The 16,813-nt window shown below is 34.5% G+C and overlaps 1 protein-coding gene across 3 annotated transcripts in view; it reads left to right on the forward strand.

The window, feature by feature from the left end:
* dab1a (DAB adaptor protein 1a) overlaps positions 1 to 16,813 on the forward strand; it is a 154,809-nt gene that overhangs the window by 119,686 nt on the left and 18,310 nt on the right. The window contains exons 7-12 of one of the 3 annotated variants that reach the window (XM_079375558.1): positions 1,636 to 1,674; positions 3,117 to 3,179; positions 6,490 to 6,543; positions 11,289 to 11,351; positions 14,271 to 14,333; positions 14,745 to 14,841. In XM_079375558.1, coding sequence (XP_079231684.1) covers positions 1,636 to 1,674; positions 3,117 to 3,179; positions 6,490 to 6,543; positions 11,289 to 11,351; positions 14,271 to 14,333; positions 14,745 to 14,841 — 379 coding nt within the window. The remainder of the gene's footprint in view (positions 1 to 1,635; positions 1,675 to 3,116; positions 3,180 to 6,489; positions 6,544 to 11,288; positions 11,352 to 14,270; positions 14,334 to 14,744; positions 14,842 to 16,813) is intronic. The other 2 variants (XM_079375559.1, XM_079375560.1) reach the window with 2 other exon arrangements.

A 16,813-nucleotide genomic window follows, 5' to 3' on the forward strand; every position in this document is an offset into this window, starting at 1 on the left:
TTTTTTTTCTCTCTTTTACAACTGTTGCTTGTCAGATTGTAAATTAATAAGATCTTGGGTTAAAAAAAAGAATCTTTAATCAGCTTTGGATTCAAAATAAAAGTCATTCATAAATATATATATATATATAAATACAGATATATATATATATATTGTTTTATTTTATTTTATAAACAGTTACATTTTTATTAACATAGGTATATAATGCAAAATATATGTATACTTTATTAGATTTGATAGTATTTTAAATTATATTATTGCTGTTTATTTATATTATATTAGTTTATATTAATGTATGTATTATATTATGTATTTATTAATTTGTGTTTTTGTCTGTATTTTTTTAATCAATATTTTTCTAAACACTGATTTATGTATATATAGCATAATAAATAATATTTTTTATAATATAATAATAATAAAGGCTTACAACATCTATTAATAAACATCTATCTTACATCTGTCTTCTTAAATCTAATTAATACATCACTATTAATATTACATTTGTGTATGTATGTATGTATGTATTAAATAATGAATTAATTTATTTGTGCAGTTGTCTGTATTTGAGTGTATTTTGAATTAATATTATCAATAAACAGTGATTACATATATGATTATGTAATAACAGTACCCTTATGTACCAATGACTTGTACATAAGGGTACTGTCATATTAGACACGTCCAAAACTGTTGCAACAGAGATGGAATTACAAATTATAAATACATGAATTATGTTTCCATCTTTGTTCCATCACACAGTTTTGTTAATGTTCTAAAGAAGGGGTGTGCCAACACTTTTGTCCTTATAGTGTCTATACAAGTCATTGGTGATTGGTGATGAGTTTTTGGCTGAAGGTCTGCATTTAAAGTCACACCAGAGGTGTTCAGCTGGGATTAGGACTTGGCTTTCTGCAGACCAGTCAAGTTCTTCCACACTGACTCAATCATGTCTTTTTGAACCGTGTCTTATACACAGAGGCACTGTCATGTTAGAATAGAAAAGGGTCCTGTCCAAACTCTTTCTATAAAATTAGAAGCACACAATTCCCTAGAATATTATTATATGCTTAAACATTAAGATTTGTACTCATGGAAATTACTAAAATAGTCAAACATGTTCATTAGAAGGGGGTGACCCCAAACTTTTGGCAACATAGTGTATGCATTAAATATAGCATCTATTTAATATTATTTATTACATCAATATTAACATTACTTTAGTTGTACATTTAATAGTTGTTGTAGGTAACCAGTAACAATGCAACAAATCTTTTCGGATTGCCGAAATTTATTTCAGACAGAAAAACCAAGGCAAAATCGTACAGTGCGCACCAAGCGCTTGGTAGCTCTTTCCACTTCCTTTTCTCTGTCTGTTGAATCGCAGGTGCATATCTGCGGGGTGATTTCCTTCACACTGCTTTTTCAACAGAGACAAAATAACCTCTTTTGGCCTGTACTGGCTACACTTCTGTTCCTATTTTCACTGCCTGATGTCAAAAATGCTTTTGCTCTGTTTTTACATGAATGACCAAAAATTGGCTGCTTTTTCTCGCCGTCGTCATCTCTCCTGTTTCCCTCTATCTCTACTCTCCTTCCTCCAATCACCCCCTCTCTGTGCGATCGCTCCTGCAGACCATTTTGGAGGAAGATGTGGAGGATCCTGTATATCAGGTAACGCTTTGAAATAAATCGTTAATCATTATGTCTGCCTGAACTTACGCTGTCAAATTAGTGTGCCTCTCACTGTCACTTTAAACAGGGCTTTTAATCTCATTTACAGAAATAAATAATTCCACTCCATTTTCTTTGCTCTTCTTTCACTCCTCCTGAATTAATAAGACTGGGATTTCATCATTTGGATATAGAAATAAACGGTGAATCATCGCTGTAATGTGTTAACTTTTCCATGGGTGATGCAATAGCGATTCTGGGAGCCTCCTTAATTTTGTACTGAAAACAGACAGCTTTAACACATCTCATCTGGGCTGCGTGTGTGTGTGTGTGTATGTGTTTACATGCATTACATTGCCTTTCCGTATTGTCTGTTGTGCATCATAATGGGAATGAAATAGCCTTGTGCAATATAATGTGAATGATTGGAGTGTATCTTTAAATAGCAAGACTGGATGTCCATTAGCCATTAGTTGCAGAGAAATGAGAAACGTTGCTTCTAGGCCTAGCAGTTAACTTAAGATTCAATCATTACTAGAAGTAGTGCAGACCTGATAAGCATTATCAATTTACTGTTAAGAGGGCTAGAGAGGAGAAGAATTAGCCAATGGCTAACTGTGTAACAAAATGAATTAGCCAATGGCGCCAGTAGCGTGTAAATGGGAACAGCTAAGCCATTAGATCTAATGTCACAGAAAATGGAGACAATTCTTGCATTAGCATAAATGCGGTCTTGAAAGGACAGGAGTTAGCGATTAGCTTGAATGCTTCTTGACAAAAATCACTCTTGTCAATGCGTTATTGAGGAATATATCACAGATATAGAAGTTTAGACGTTTCAAAAATCGACTTAAAGCTCCGTGGCTAAGCTATGAAAGTTTTGTTACCCATGCTAAGCTAACATTAGAATGCCTCATTAAAGAAACATGCAGCGTTGTGTTATACGCTGTGATTTATTTCACCTCAATGTTGTAAAATTCATTCCATCGCCCCATTTGCAGGTACAGAAACAGGGGCACGGATATAGAGGGAAAAAATTGGGATGATAAAAATTTTAAAGTCTAGTATATATGCATGAGGCATAGGTCAGAAAGAACACCTTGTAATTCTTCTCTCCGAAAGGATTCTTACTTGTTATTAAGCTGTAGAGGGTAAATGTTATTCTCTGCACAGAAGTTGTAGTTGCAGTGAAAGATGAACTAAAGCGACCGAAACGCTTTGCTAGGCCAGTGCATGTTGCTAAAGGTCAAGATGTTAAGCATGTCCCAGCTTCGTTTAGCCCCTCATTGTTGCGAGGGTCACTGCGCTGCTCCTGGGGCCGCTGTTGATTCTGACAATTGATCAATGAGTCTTTTTCCTTTTCTCTTTTCTTTTTTTCTTTTCACATTCACCTTTTTCCTGTCCCTTTGCCTTTTTATCTTCCTCTGCTGCCGATGTTGTAGTACATTGTATTTGAGGCGGGACACGAGCCCATCCGTGACCAATCAGAGGAGAGCATATATCAGGTACACTACCAAATCATAATAATGTTCTTAAAAATGGTGCCTTTTAACTGATAATCACTTAATCGGACATTTCAATATTAGTGTGCAATGAAAACTATAATACACATTCACCACTAATAGCAATTTCGCCTTTTATTAATATAATACAGAACATAATAAACAAAATACACAGTTCAGAGTAGCAAATGTCTAGAAAAACTTTTTTTAGGGGGGGGGGGGGCTCTCAAAAAGAGGGATTTATAATTTATGAGTTAAAAATATTCATTAAAAATGTTGAAAAGAAGTATGAAAATTGACTAATTAAAACTAAAAGTTAACAATAAATGACTATAATGTTATAATATATTTTATAAAATTTCAATATAATATATGCTTATATAATATATTAATATTGACAAATTCTTATTTTACAAGTTCTTCCCAAAATGCATAAAACAAGCAAGTAAACCAACAAACAAATAATTTAAAAAAATAAATAAAGAATGGATGAATAAATGAAGTTAGAGGTTCACGCTCAAATTTCACTCAAATACTTTTTTTTTCTCTCTTTTTTTTGTAATTACAAAAAGGGATTATGTCATCTAATAAATTTTTTAAGTTGTGTTAAATTGTGCCAATTGTGTTTTTCAGATCATTCCCTTGCTTGAAAGGAACCTATACCTATAAAAAAATAAAAATAAAAAGTGTATAGGATTTACTTGGACAACTATCACGCAGAAATTGCTAGGAAATTTCGCAAAAAAAAAAACCCACAAAAAAAACAAGCAAGTAACACATTGAATTATACTTCAAATTTAGAAGTAGAAAGACTGAAATAGTATTTATATTAGTATAATCTTTATTTAATTTATTTAGGGAGTTTTGAAATTGGTTGTTGTCCATTACACAATACAATCTATCAATTTGATAAACCTAATTCATCAAGCATAGACCTATCATTAAAAGCTATCAAGGACCAACTGAGGTTTTTGTGCCAAACAGCCAATAGGGAGCCTCAAAATAAACCGCCAGTCGTCTTTAGAAGAATCGCAGGTTTTGATGGTGCAGCTACTGACAGCTCCACTGTGTAGCTGCCAGAGTCCCACCTGTGAATTAGAACAGAGTGCTACGCCAAGCCACACTAATTCAGCGTGACGGCCCTTTCAAAGATTTACACCCAGCAATGTTTGGTGCTCCAAGCACCATGACCAAGACAACAGCAGGTGTTGTATCCTCAGGTGCTGCTTCGTTTTGTCACCTGTGGCTTGAGTCAAAAAGAAACACTGCCAAGCAAAACAATAAACACATCAGTGCCCCCAACACTTTGCCAGTCTGTCTCCTCCACAACTTTATACATATCCGACTTAACGTCACAGTCAGTGTAGTAGCCTTTTGAAAACCTGAAACACCATTAGGGACCGAATTATACCTTCTAACTATTCAAATGTGTGCACGGCTCTCGAGCGCTAACCTGACACTTCACAAACTCCTGCACTTGTTGCTGACATCAGGACAGACATCGGAAACTCGGGAGCATGAAAGAGACATCTGCTTGCTGTCACATCATTAAAAAAGGATCCGCTAACTCCTGATCGCATCTCATATCAAAAAAAAAAAATGATTGGCCCAGTCAGATCGAATCTGTGTGAACATCACTTCTGATCTTTGCTAACAGCGATGAAATAGGAAAACTTAAATGAACAGAACAAGATTTGTGTTCTCTAGATGTCCACACTAAAGACTGAAGGTATAAAAATAGCATAAACTGAAGCAATGAATTATGGTTATATTGTGGAGCACCATGGACACCATGAAAATATCAGGGACTTTTAAAAGCCAGGACAATTGGTCTTTGTGAGTGAAATATAAAGAAAAAATTAATAAATAAATAAATATATATATAATATTTCTGAAATATTGTTTAAATATGCAAATGAGGAATTATCTAATTAATACTGCATCAATTTCAATACATTTCGAGAACAGAAATCTATACATTGGATAAAGCCGGGTTCAATTTTATTTTATTTTTTTTTATTTTCATTTTGTTGAGTTAAAAGGCTTCACAGAGAGGATTTTTGGGCATCTGTTTTTCTCATTTCATAAATCATAAAATACTGTTAACAGCCAGAAAAAACAGCAAAAAAAACATAAAATGTTACATGAATCAGGCAAGCGTTATATGAACAAACCCCTCAGTAAAAGCTCTCAGAATATAGATTGGAATAAAACCGTAAAGTTTGGTGTAAGTGCTACTGAAGTGGAAATTTCTGGCTCAGTTCAGGAGGGGAAAAAACTTATTTTGAGGAAAATGCCTTTAAAATATGTGTGTTGTAATTTAAATCTGCATACGCAAAAAGATAATGTGAAATGATAAGGAATTGAAGCCAAATAGTCCAAAATCTCAAAATGTACCTGTGCCTGAAAATAAAGTTTTGCCTATTTTGCCTTAACTGACTGGAAGGTATAGGGTTAAAAAAATAAAAAATAAAATCTAACCTCATAAAACAACACAATACACCATCTCATAGCTAGATAAGTTTCTTAACCAAAGCTAACAGTATACAGTGAAAGTAACCTTGACCTCCAGCGGGCCCCTTGGATCCCAAGTGGTTTTGGCTCAAAGTTTGAGCCTAAAGCAAAGTTTGCATAGCATGACTGAGGGATTGATGCTGAGTGTAGGGAGCTTTCCAAGGTTTTCATAGAGAAATTACTCTGCTGTGAGAGGAAGCAGCAGGTCTCTCCTCTGCCCTTTCTCCAAATGAAAGAGTGAGAAAGATTAATCATTGCTGTCACTCTGTGATCTTTGAATAAAAGAAATGGAAAGATCACTTCAAGTGTACGATCAAATAAAAACACAGCGGCAATCAGTCTCTCAGCAAGAAGGAAATTAAAAACAATGGCAAATTAGAGAGAGAGAAGACATGGAAATAACAGAGAATGAAAGGATCTGCATCTTTACTAACCATGTATTGTGAAAATGAAAATTGTGGTACCAGATTATATGAACTAAGAAATTGTAAAATAAAATAAATAGGTTTTTTAAATATTTATCTAAAATATTTATCATAAATAATATTTTTTGTTATAAATACAATTTTTATTATTGTATTGAAATGATTTAAGCAAAATTGAATTTCTACTATTCTGCATCTTCCATTTCATGAATTAAAACGCAACGCATTGCACATAGACAATGACTCATTTTGCTCTCCAGGAAGCATAAAATTTGCATTCTGCATTGACCTTGTAAAATCTCCTGTTGAAATCTGAACTAATGGTATCTTGTCATGTTAACTGTGCATTTGGCTGGGCTCCCTGTCCACACCAGGTCCCTACCAGCCAACAAAAGGAGGGTGTTTATGACGTCCCAAAGCGACATCCAGTGAGTGGACCTGTGTGTGTTTGTTTATGTGACTCTCCTGTGCTTCTCTCTGGCAAACCTTTCAATACAGTATGTAAACCACAAGCATCAAGCATGTCCCTCTCCCTGTCTTGAGTCTTGTGAGGAGTTCAGCTGCACTCATTCCCCAGCTTACAGTAAATCACATAGACTGTGCACTCTTAATTTTCCCCTGGTGTTTGTGTGTTTTTGGCTGGTTGTGTATATGTTTGTGTTTGTTTCTTTATGGCTGATCATTTTCTTTGTGAAAATCTAGTTTGGGTGGTGGGCATTACGTGATTGGTTGGTTTTGCATGATGTACGCTTGTCTTCACCTCATTATAAGGACAGCTGGTGCATTCATGATGGGATAGGAATAGTTCACCCAAAATGAAAACCCACACTTACCTTTATGTTATTCTAGATCTGATGATGTTATTTCTTCCATGGAAAACTGAGATTTTTCATGCAATAACAATGACTCGGCGAGTCTGAAGCTTTCGAGGTTTGAAAACAACATAAATGCACCATAAAATTGTTCATATGATTCACACACAATATCACATGATAGTTTTGTTGCAAACAGGCAAAAATTGAAGTCATTATTTACTAAAAACCCGGAATATTGAACACAAGTCATACACTGAAACAAAAAATTTGTGCAGAATCAATTTTCCCTCAGAAATTGCTAGTAATTTTTACCAATGATTACAAAGAAACTGCAAGTACATATATATATATTTCCATTTGTGTCCCATTGAAGAATTAAAGACAGAAGTTTGAAACAACAGGACAGAACTTTAATTTTGGGGAACTTTTCCTTCAGTGTCATACCATGAATGCCCATTATTCATGCATGATCTACAATAAAAGATAAAAAAAGTCTGTGTAGTGTATATGGGTTGACTGATAAAGTCATTTAAATGAGAGATGGCAAACGTTCCTTTGAATTGTTGACTTGTGCTCACGCATGGAATTTTGCTCTCTCTCTCTTTAAATGGTGGACGATTCCTTGTCAGGCCTTTTGTGCTCAGCATTTACACTCTGATATGTAAAAATGGCTGATCTTTTCATGTTCTGGCCAGTGTCTCTGCTGCCTGTACCTCTCTTGTGTTATAGCTGCTCTGTTCGTTCAGTCTTAGCTCAGCTAAATGCCTAAACCCCCTACAGCCACCATCACAACACCTACAACCATGGCAATGTCCCTGAAGTTGGTTGAGTCTGTCCTCGGTATTCAGTTGTTTAGGTCTCTCCAGACGTGGAAAACAATATTGCAGTTGGATTTTCCTCATCTCAGCCCTCATTTCACCTTGTGCCACTGTCTGGCATCTCTTCCTCTGGCCTCTTCCATCATGTTTTCAAACACCTACTCACTCTTTTCTCTCTTCCTCGCACACATTTTCAACCTTCTTCCTTTCTCCTATTTCAATCGAAGTCGTCTGGCCTCTTGATCCTGCCTTCCCCTGCTTTTTCATTCCTGTCTAAGCAAAATCTACAGAGCTTCAACTCATAAAATAACTCCCTCAGCTCTACAGAATTGGCTTTTGAACTGTTGGGCTGTAAATCTGTTTTGTATTGTGCATCTGCACATACATGGTGGATCCGAATTTATTTTTTACATTCTTTTTAGCCAAATATTATGAGGCAAACTCACTAAACAGTTGCTCTGCTTTTGTATGTGTATTTTGTATGTTTTGTTTTTGTTGTTTTTGCATTGTATTTTTGTTTTGTTTAATTATTTTTAGTTTGTTTTGTCTTGTTTTGTGTTGTGTTGTTTTTGCTTTTTGTTTTGTGTTGTTTTATTCTGTTTGATTTCTTTGTTTTGTTTTGTCTTGTCATGTTTTTTTTCGTGTTTTGTTTTATTCAGTTTTTCTTCTGTTTGGTTTTGTCTTGTTTTTGTGTTGTGTTTTTTAGGTTTTGTTTTTATTCTATCTGTTTGATTTAGTTTTTTCTTGTTTTTTGTTTTATTTTGTTTCATTCCGTTTTGTTTTGTTTTGCATCCTTCACAACAAAAATATAATGCAAACTACATTTAGAAAATCGTTTGATCATTAATTTGCATATTTCACAAAGCTTGTGCAAATAAACAACACTGTCAGTGGGTGTAATTTATTCTTATTGAATTCCCCCATTATATTTCTGGCTACTTATGTAGTGATTTGTTGATAAACTGTATTTATGCTGAAGCATTGCTTTAAATAACTCGTTAGTGTTGTTCTTTTTTTATTCTACCTCTCCATGTATTATTTAATTTCATAGCTGTGCTTCCCAGTTGGTCTCATGCCTGTGGCTATATGATCAGTCAGAGCACAAGACATTAACACTCCGGCCGTAATGAAATGGGCAGCACTAAAAGCGCACAGGACACTGCGTAGATAATTATTATCTCCGAGGGGATGGTTAATTGATAGTCGTTTGAAGTGATAACGATGATAGAAAAGTAGGCTGATGGATTGTGGCAAAATAAGCGAGATACTCATATGGTTGCATAAAATACTAATGTTTACCCTCAGCACTGTTCTAAATGTTGCCATGGAGACTGTTTAGTGTAAATGCTGTAATTTCAGTTATGGAATTACAACGCATCATGTGAGTCACACTTCCACGAGAGAGGCAGCTTGTTATAATAACAGATAAGAAGGTGGTTATCAGCACTCATGATATCCATCAGTAATAAGGTGTCAGCAGCATGCAGGGCGCTTTGACTGACACAGTTCATCACTGTGGGGCCCAGCTGTCATCTTTCCCATTATCCTCAATGGTGATCCCCAAGGGTGTGTAAGGAGATTGATTTGATGGCATCTCTTGGGCCGGTAATATTACAGCCGTTTAATTCAGCTACTGGCAGCAGTATAGAACGGCAGTTCCAGCTCAATGACCTTCAAAATCAAACAAAGTGAGACGAACACCATCACCCTGAAAACATGACAGGAACCAATCAAAATTTTAGTTTTTCCCTTTATTCATGAAACACAAGCAGAACGAATTTGAGTCCAAATTGTTTGTAAACCTAGATTGTTGCATGATTCTGAACACTGTAATTAGTTCTGCTCATGTTTTATGAATGAAGCATTTAATAGTTTTGCTGTTTCAGCTGAACTGTTCGTCATGGTATTTAAGTGAAGAACGCTACACAATCCAAAACTGGTTTCTCTCTTTTACATCACCTCTGCTGTCCTTCATGTTTGTCCCTTCAGTTAACATCCTTTCATTCTTAAAGCTAAGTGCTATAACAGAACAGCAAGCGCTAACTCAGAGAGGCTTTCAGACTTAACCATCTCAGGTGTCACCTGCTTCTGCAACCCAATCCACTGACCTGGAGTCAGCCTTTGCTTGATTTTTTTTTTTGCATGTTTTACATGTACGTGTTTGTTTTTCTGTTCCTCTAGATGTTGAACATGTATATCTTGTTTTCAGTGTTAATTCTGGTATTACTTGGTTAGACAGATATCTTTTTGAAAAACATGCCTGGGTGATTCCTTTTGTGGCAAAAATCAATGTGAATGTCTGCCAATCAAGTCACACGTTCTGCAGATCATGCACTTTAAACTAAAAATGATCTTATTTGTTTATTTTATAGTTGTATTATATATATATGATAGATTAACATTGTAATATTTTTAATTATTAAATATTATACTGTTTTTATGTTAAGTTGGGATTTTAAAATGCACCCCCTTGGGACCATTTTTAATGACATTTATACTGTATAATGTTTTGCACCTAAAAAAAAGGAAGAAATTATAACAATTTACAATAAGGTCCCATTAGTTAATGTTAGTTAATGCTAATCATTAACTAATGTGTTTGTTGTGATTGACCGGAAAAAAAAAAAAAAAAAAAAAAAAAAAATATATATATATATATATATATATATATATATATATATATATATATATATATATATATATATATATAAAAACTTTTATAAAATACAACTGTTTAGTTCATGTTATCTCAGGTCCATTGAATAATATTAACAATAATAATATTGTTTAATAATTTTAATAATATGTATGTGTTTATTTAATGTAGTTGACGATGTTGATAAATGGATCCTTATCGTAAAGTGTTATCACAAACAAAAAACAAAAACTGTTAATTTTATAATTTTGACTGAGGACACCAAAAAAAAAACAAAAAAAAAAATTATTTACTTTTCCTGTTGGTGCCCTCAGTCGAAAGTATAATTGTCTAAATGCATGACACCACTTTATACGGCTAACCAAGTAAACCAAGTTTGAAGAAAGGGGTCTTGGTTTTCTTTTCAATTTCATGGTCTACCCATCCTCTCCTTTCGTATAAGATCCTCTTCTCGCCTGTGTTGCTTTTTCGGCAGCACAGAATAAGATGGGAGCAGCTGTTGTTCATGGTCTTTTGCTCTTCCCATGTTATCTCAAGAGACGCCCATTTGCGCACATTATTTTCCCATTAAAGCCTGCTGGCAGCTGGTTAAAAATATTTTTTTTAGTTTCATTCTGCCCTCCACGAATTACAGTTTGGGACTATGGGGTGGGATGCGAGTTGGCGAAGATAAATACAGTTAGTTTTTGCATTGCGTTTGGCTCAAACCTGTTGCACGCTTAAAAGATAATGTGGTAAAATGCAAAAACCATGAATGAATAGTTTCAGGTAAAGTACCATCCATCCCATCTACTTACATTCACCATCCCAAAACAGACCTCATTTCACCTTATTTTCTGTGTGTCCCATCTCATCTTTCATCTAACACCATGTTATCATTGCAGAACAAACATAACGAACGAGTCGATCTCTTGGATTTAGACACTGACCTGTTGCTGGTCACCAAGGTAAGGTGGACAATGATTGGCTGAAGTTTCTTCACTCCCGCCCTCGGCCTTCCCATGACCTGTCGTTTTGATTGTAAATGTCCTAGAAAACTCTTCTAGCTGTAATCTAGCTATAACGTAATAAGTAATGCACTATGGCCCATTCTAGACTCCAGTACAGTCCCAGTACAGAAAAGTAAATGTCATGCTACCCGCTATTACAGTTTATAGCCCTGCTAAATCCCTCGTCTCAGGCTTTGTACCTTTTCCACTAGTCTCCTGGAAGTAATCTACTTACTCATACCTGACCTTTCTTTTTCATAGTCAAATGACAGATCTCTTGTAGATGACCCCAGTCTGACCCTGATGAATAGGTCGGATTTTGTGTTCCCATGATAACATGCGGTTCATAAATAAACCGGAGAAGCGTCCTCGTGCCCTTCTCCCCATGTGACCATGTGCGCAAGACTTTACAGTGCTTTCATAGGTCACGCACATAGTCGTGTTCTTGCGTGTGCTGTTTTTTTTTTTTTTTAGATTATTAGAGTCAGACGAGCCAAGACTGCAAATGCCAGCATAGCGTTAGAAAAAAGTCTAGAATAAAAGGTTAGAAAAGCGAGCACAATTATTCTTTCATAAAGAATGTGCTTTAGCCCTTTTGTAGATGTAAGTGTGAAAAAAACAGAGCTGCATTTTAGGAAAGATCCATGTGGTCTGGCCTCAAGTGAATGGATGTACGAAATGCTTTTTAGAAGCAGTGTAGAAAAGCTTTTCAGTCGTGTGTCAGTCACTTTAAACAGCTCAGAAAATACTCAGCTGCTCCCCGCTAGCAGCACAATATCTCTTCCGTTTTCTGATAAACACACTCAACAAGGACACGGTAACCACAAATGTTCAGGAACAGGTGTACTTAACATTGTAAGTGGCCTCCTGGTCTTTTAGATTTGCCCTCCGACCACTTGTGAAATAAACATCGTTAAAAAAAAAGAATGAAAGAACTCTGCTTTAAGGCCTGATCTACTCACTGCAAAACGAACATCCTGACCTGCTCACACGGCAACACTTTATAATAACTTATTTAATAAATCATGAACAAACATTACATAATGCTTAAAAGATCATTAGTTTATATATATATTCAAATAGCTAAAAACATGAGATAATTATTTTGTTTGTTAATGTTTACTAATAAACTTAAACACTACCTAATGGTTAACGATAATTATTTCGTAAATTACTTTTACTTTAACTTTGTGTGCATATTTATATACGTGCATGTGTGTGTATTTTTATATACATAACAAATATACACAGTACACACATTTTATGTACACAAACTTTTATTTTGGATACGATTAATCGCGATTAATTGATTGACAGCACTAAAATCTACAAAAGATTTTAACAGATATTATATAATTATTAAAAGCTTTCAGTCAATTTGTTTACTATATAACGGAACACGATTCAGTCTGTTTACATTTACGTTGTTTTGATAAATTAAGTATTTTCTTGATTTTGTTTTTTTTATTTTCTCTTGTTGATATATGATTCAAGGAATATCCTGTTTAATGATATACAGTGGTGTACTAATAGAAGTGTTGAGGCAATGCAAACAAGTCATTTGGGACACATTTTACCATCGAGATCTGCTCATAAAACTACTAATGATTAGTAAATGCTTCTAAACATTTACAATTGATAGTTTCCACTTTAGATTGAGTACTACAAAAATGAATAGTTAAAAAGTGTAATTAGAAGTCTACTCAACAAATGACGAGCAAATAAATGGCATTTAGTTTAATGTCATTTGTTAGCATTCAAAAGTACAATAATCATGCTATAATTTCTGTTAAAATCATTTGTAGACTTTTAAAAAAGTGCATGATTGAATGAATTTAAAAGTTAATGACATTTGTAAACATTAACTAATGATCTGTTAAGCATTATATAATGTCTGTTAATGGTTTATTAATGAAGCTTTTAAATCATTGTAAACTATCTGTCAAAATCATTTGAAGATTGTGCATGATCATATGAATCGAAAGTATAATGACATTTGTAATCATTTCAATTTACCTTAAATAATGATCTGTTACTCATTAAATAATGTTTAATGAGTGCATTAGTAAACATTAACAAGCATATTATCTCATATTTCTAGCTTTGTGAATATGTATTAACTAAAGGTCTATTAAGCATTATGTAATGTTTGTTAATGATTTATTAAAGTTATTATAAAGTGTTACTGGAACAACAAACAGGAACAAACTACAATCAGACTTCGTTTGGCCTGATTTTGTTTGAAATTACATATATATATATATCGCCTTTAAGAACAAGAAGAAGCCTCTTCCCACTGGTTACATCAGTATATATCATGATTAGTTTAGTTTTTGCTGCAAAATAAATCATGTGCAAATATTACCACGATCTTTGGAAAAACGCTGCAACAAAGCTTCAGTCATTTTGGGCCTCAAAAATCCTGGTGGGATTGATATGCCCCTGTTCAGAAATAACCATGAATACAGAATATATCCCAAGGAAATTAATTCATTATCTTTCTAGAAATTAGCTCATCATGTGATTTTATGCAAATCCGTGGTCTTGTATGGAAAAGCCTGAAATGGCTTGTGATTAAATGTTTGAACTCAGCCGACATGGATGGGTGGATAGATAGATAGATAGTATCTGTGTGCTGCATATGGTCGGTAGGTACAGGAATCATTATCATCCGTGTTTTTGCGTAATTTTATATTAACTCACTATCATTTATATAACAGCTGCCATTTATTACACAACTCACTATCATCTATTATTCAAGTCACCTTGTATATTCAACTGTTGGCCCAAGGTAGGTTTACTATTCTGTGGCAAAGATTAGACTGACGTGAAACACGTCTGATTTTATGCTGGAAAATGTTCCTCTGTCATCTGCAGAATATCAACCAGTTAGAGCTTTTTGGAGACATGTCCACCCCTCCTGATATCACATCTCCCTCGGTGAGTAACTCTAGATGCTAAAATATTATATTAAGTGTATGTTCAGAATAGAATACTATCATACTGCATACGCCACAGCGTACACTGCATATTAATTAAATAAAAATTAAGCTTCTGTCATCATTTACTCACCTTATATGAACTTCTTTATTCTGCTGAGCACAAAAGAAGACATTTTGAAGAAACAGTTGATGGTCCACATTTACTTTCAGTATTTTTTTTTTCTTCCATACTATGGAAGTCAATGGGCACCATCAAGAAACTCATACAGGTTTGGAACAACTTGAGGATGAGTAAATGATGATGTTATTTTAAGCCGTTTCAAACATACTCTAACTTTACACGTTTTTGAGCAGATGTAGTTTATTATAAAGCTACTGTTTAGTCTGCTATGGTTTTCCTCTTCCACAGACCCCAGCATCTCCGGCTAATACTCTGGACCCCACGCTGGCCCACCAGACTCCATCCGAACTGTTCACCCCCTTCAACCCCGCCTCTGTACCCTCAGGTAGGACAGATTTCTCTTTCAGACAATGTGTGTGAACAGGAGAAAAATAATACCAAGAAAACAGATAAAGGAGACATGGAACAGGGCGGATGCAAATTAAATAATGTGTCTGTCTAGTTCTGGCTAAATAAGGTGTCCCGTCCTCCTGCTGTAGAATATGAATGCTTTCATTACTGGCTGCTGTACTGATCTGCATGATAAATGCCTTGTAGAGGACACAGCGTTACCCCTACCTGCTCTGTGTGTGTGTGATGTCTCTTTAACATGCACATCTGTTCTGGGGTCATATCATACATTTTTATTATGCTATTTTTCCCTTATGTCCACTTAGTCAAGGTTTTTTTGCACCACCAATGAACAGAATTTAGTTTTTCATCACCATTTTCACTTTTTAATTAAATTAGACATATTAAGTCAGCTTTAATTTTATAGTGCTTTTTGCAATACAGATTGTGTCAAAGGAGCTTCACAATGATAAACATCAGTTTAGTGTTGGTTCAGTTCGGATAGGGCTACATAATAAAAAATGTATTTTAATTGTAATTAGTTTATGCTTCCATCAATTTATTAAGCATAACTTTAATTAAAACTTTTTTTTTTTTTTTTTTGCATAATCTAATTAAACTAATTGGATCTTTATACAGTATCTTATTAAAGGGAAAATTATATTTGTCATATTTACTCACCCTCGTGTGTTTTTAAAGCTGTATGGCTTCCTTTTTTGTGCCTCAATGATTTTGTCCAAACAGTGAATGTTAATTGGTGCCAAATGTTGTTTTGGGCCCCACTGACTTTAATTATATAAACAAAAACAGCTGAAACATTCTTCAAAATATCTTCTTTTACACATATGATTTTCAGAAGAAAGAAAGTTATACAGATTTTGAACATAATGGTGAGTTTACTGAAAACAACTGAAATAAAAACATCTTTATTTAAGTAATTAATTTATTTATTTGTTTGTTTGTTTACTGCAATAAATTCTAATATTTAGTTGAAGTCAAGCACGCAAATACAAAACACCATCATGCTAACAAACATTACCCTAAAATACTGCAGTAAATTTTAATTTAACAACATAAAATGCCATCTATTTCACTTCTAAAAATTGTACATTTAACAATATTTCCCTGTAAAATTACACTAAATTTGGATTCATTTAAATGAGCTGTACTATATACTGTTAACTAATTAAAAAGTTTTTACCAAAGCATTTTTACAATCATTTACTGGTAAAATTCTGACAATTTTGTACATACTGGACTCTGTATTGTAAAGTGCTACCACTTTAAATTCCACAAGAACACGTCATGATATTTGAACCAGTTATTAAAAACAAATAGCCCTTGTGCAGTGATTTTGCTCTCCCTGGGACATCTGTTCCATCCAGATTGACTTCCTCTGAAACAGTAAACAGTACAACATTGATATGTGTGGAATCAAGTAGTGTATCATCTGTCCCATCTGTCTTCGATTCCTTCCCTCAGTCAAACTCCCCTCTGTGTTGTAAATTCATAAACACCAGGCTTGACTCCACCACACCTGTCCTGATGGGATTCTCACAGTTCAGTTATGATAGCATGAGCACATTTTTCACCCTTGTGAAATCATTCTGGCTTTTTTCAAGTGAGAGGTTTTCCCCAGAGTGCTTTAGGGGGTCTGGCTCTGCTGGCAGTATATTGTAAGTCTCTTTGGATGAAACTTGTGTGCTAAATGGTATGTCTAATGGAACATAAATCATCTGAATGAATGCACGCTGCTTAATTATGATATTATTTAAGAAACCTACTGTATAAGAAGCTGTGCTGTATGTAAACATACTATATAGTGACCATCTATATTTCAGAATCAGAATCAGAATAATATAAATTAATTTGGTGTAGCCCAATCCTCTACATATCCACAGGATACCAGAGATGTGCTCCAGGATTTGCTGTCCATGCATCCTGATTGGCAGTCCATATTTCCATCC

This window comes from Barbus barbus (assembly GCF_936440315.1).
Source record: "Barbus barbus genome assembly, chromosome: 24".
Classification (NCBI taxonomy): domain Eukaryota; kingdom Metazoa; phylum Chordata; class Actinopteri; order Cypriniformes; family Cyprinidae; genus Barbus; species Barbus barbus.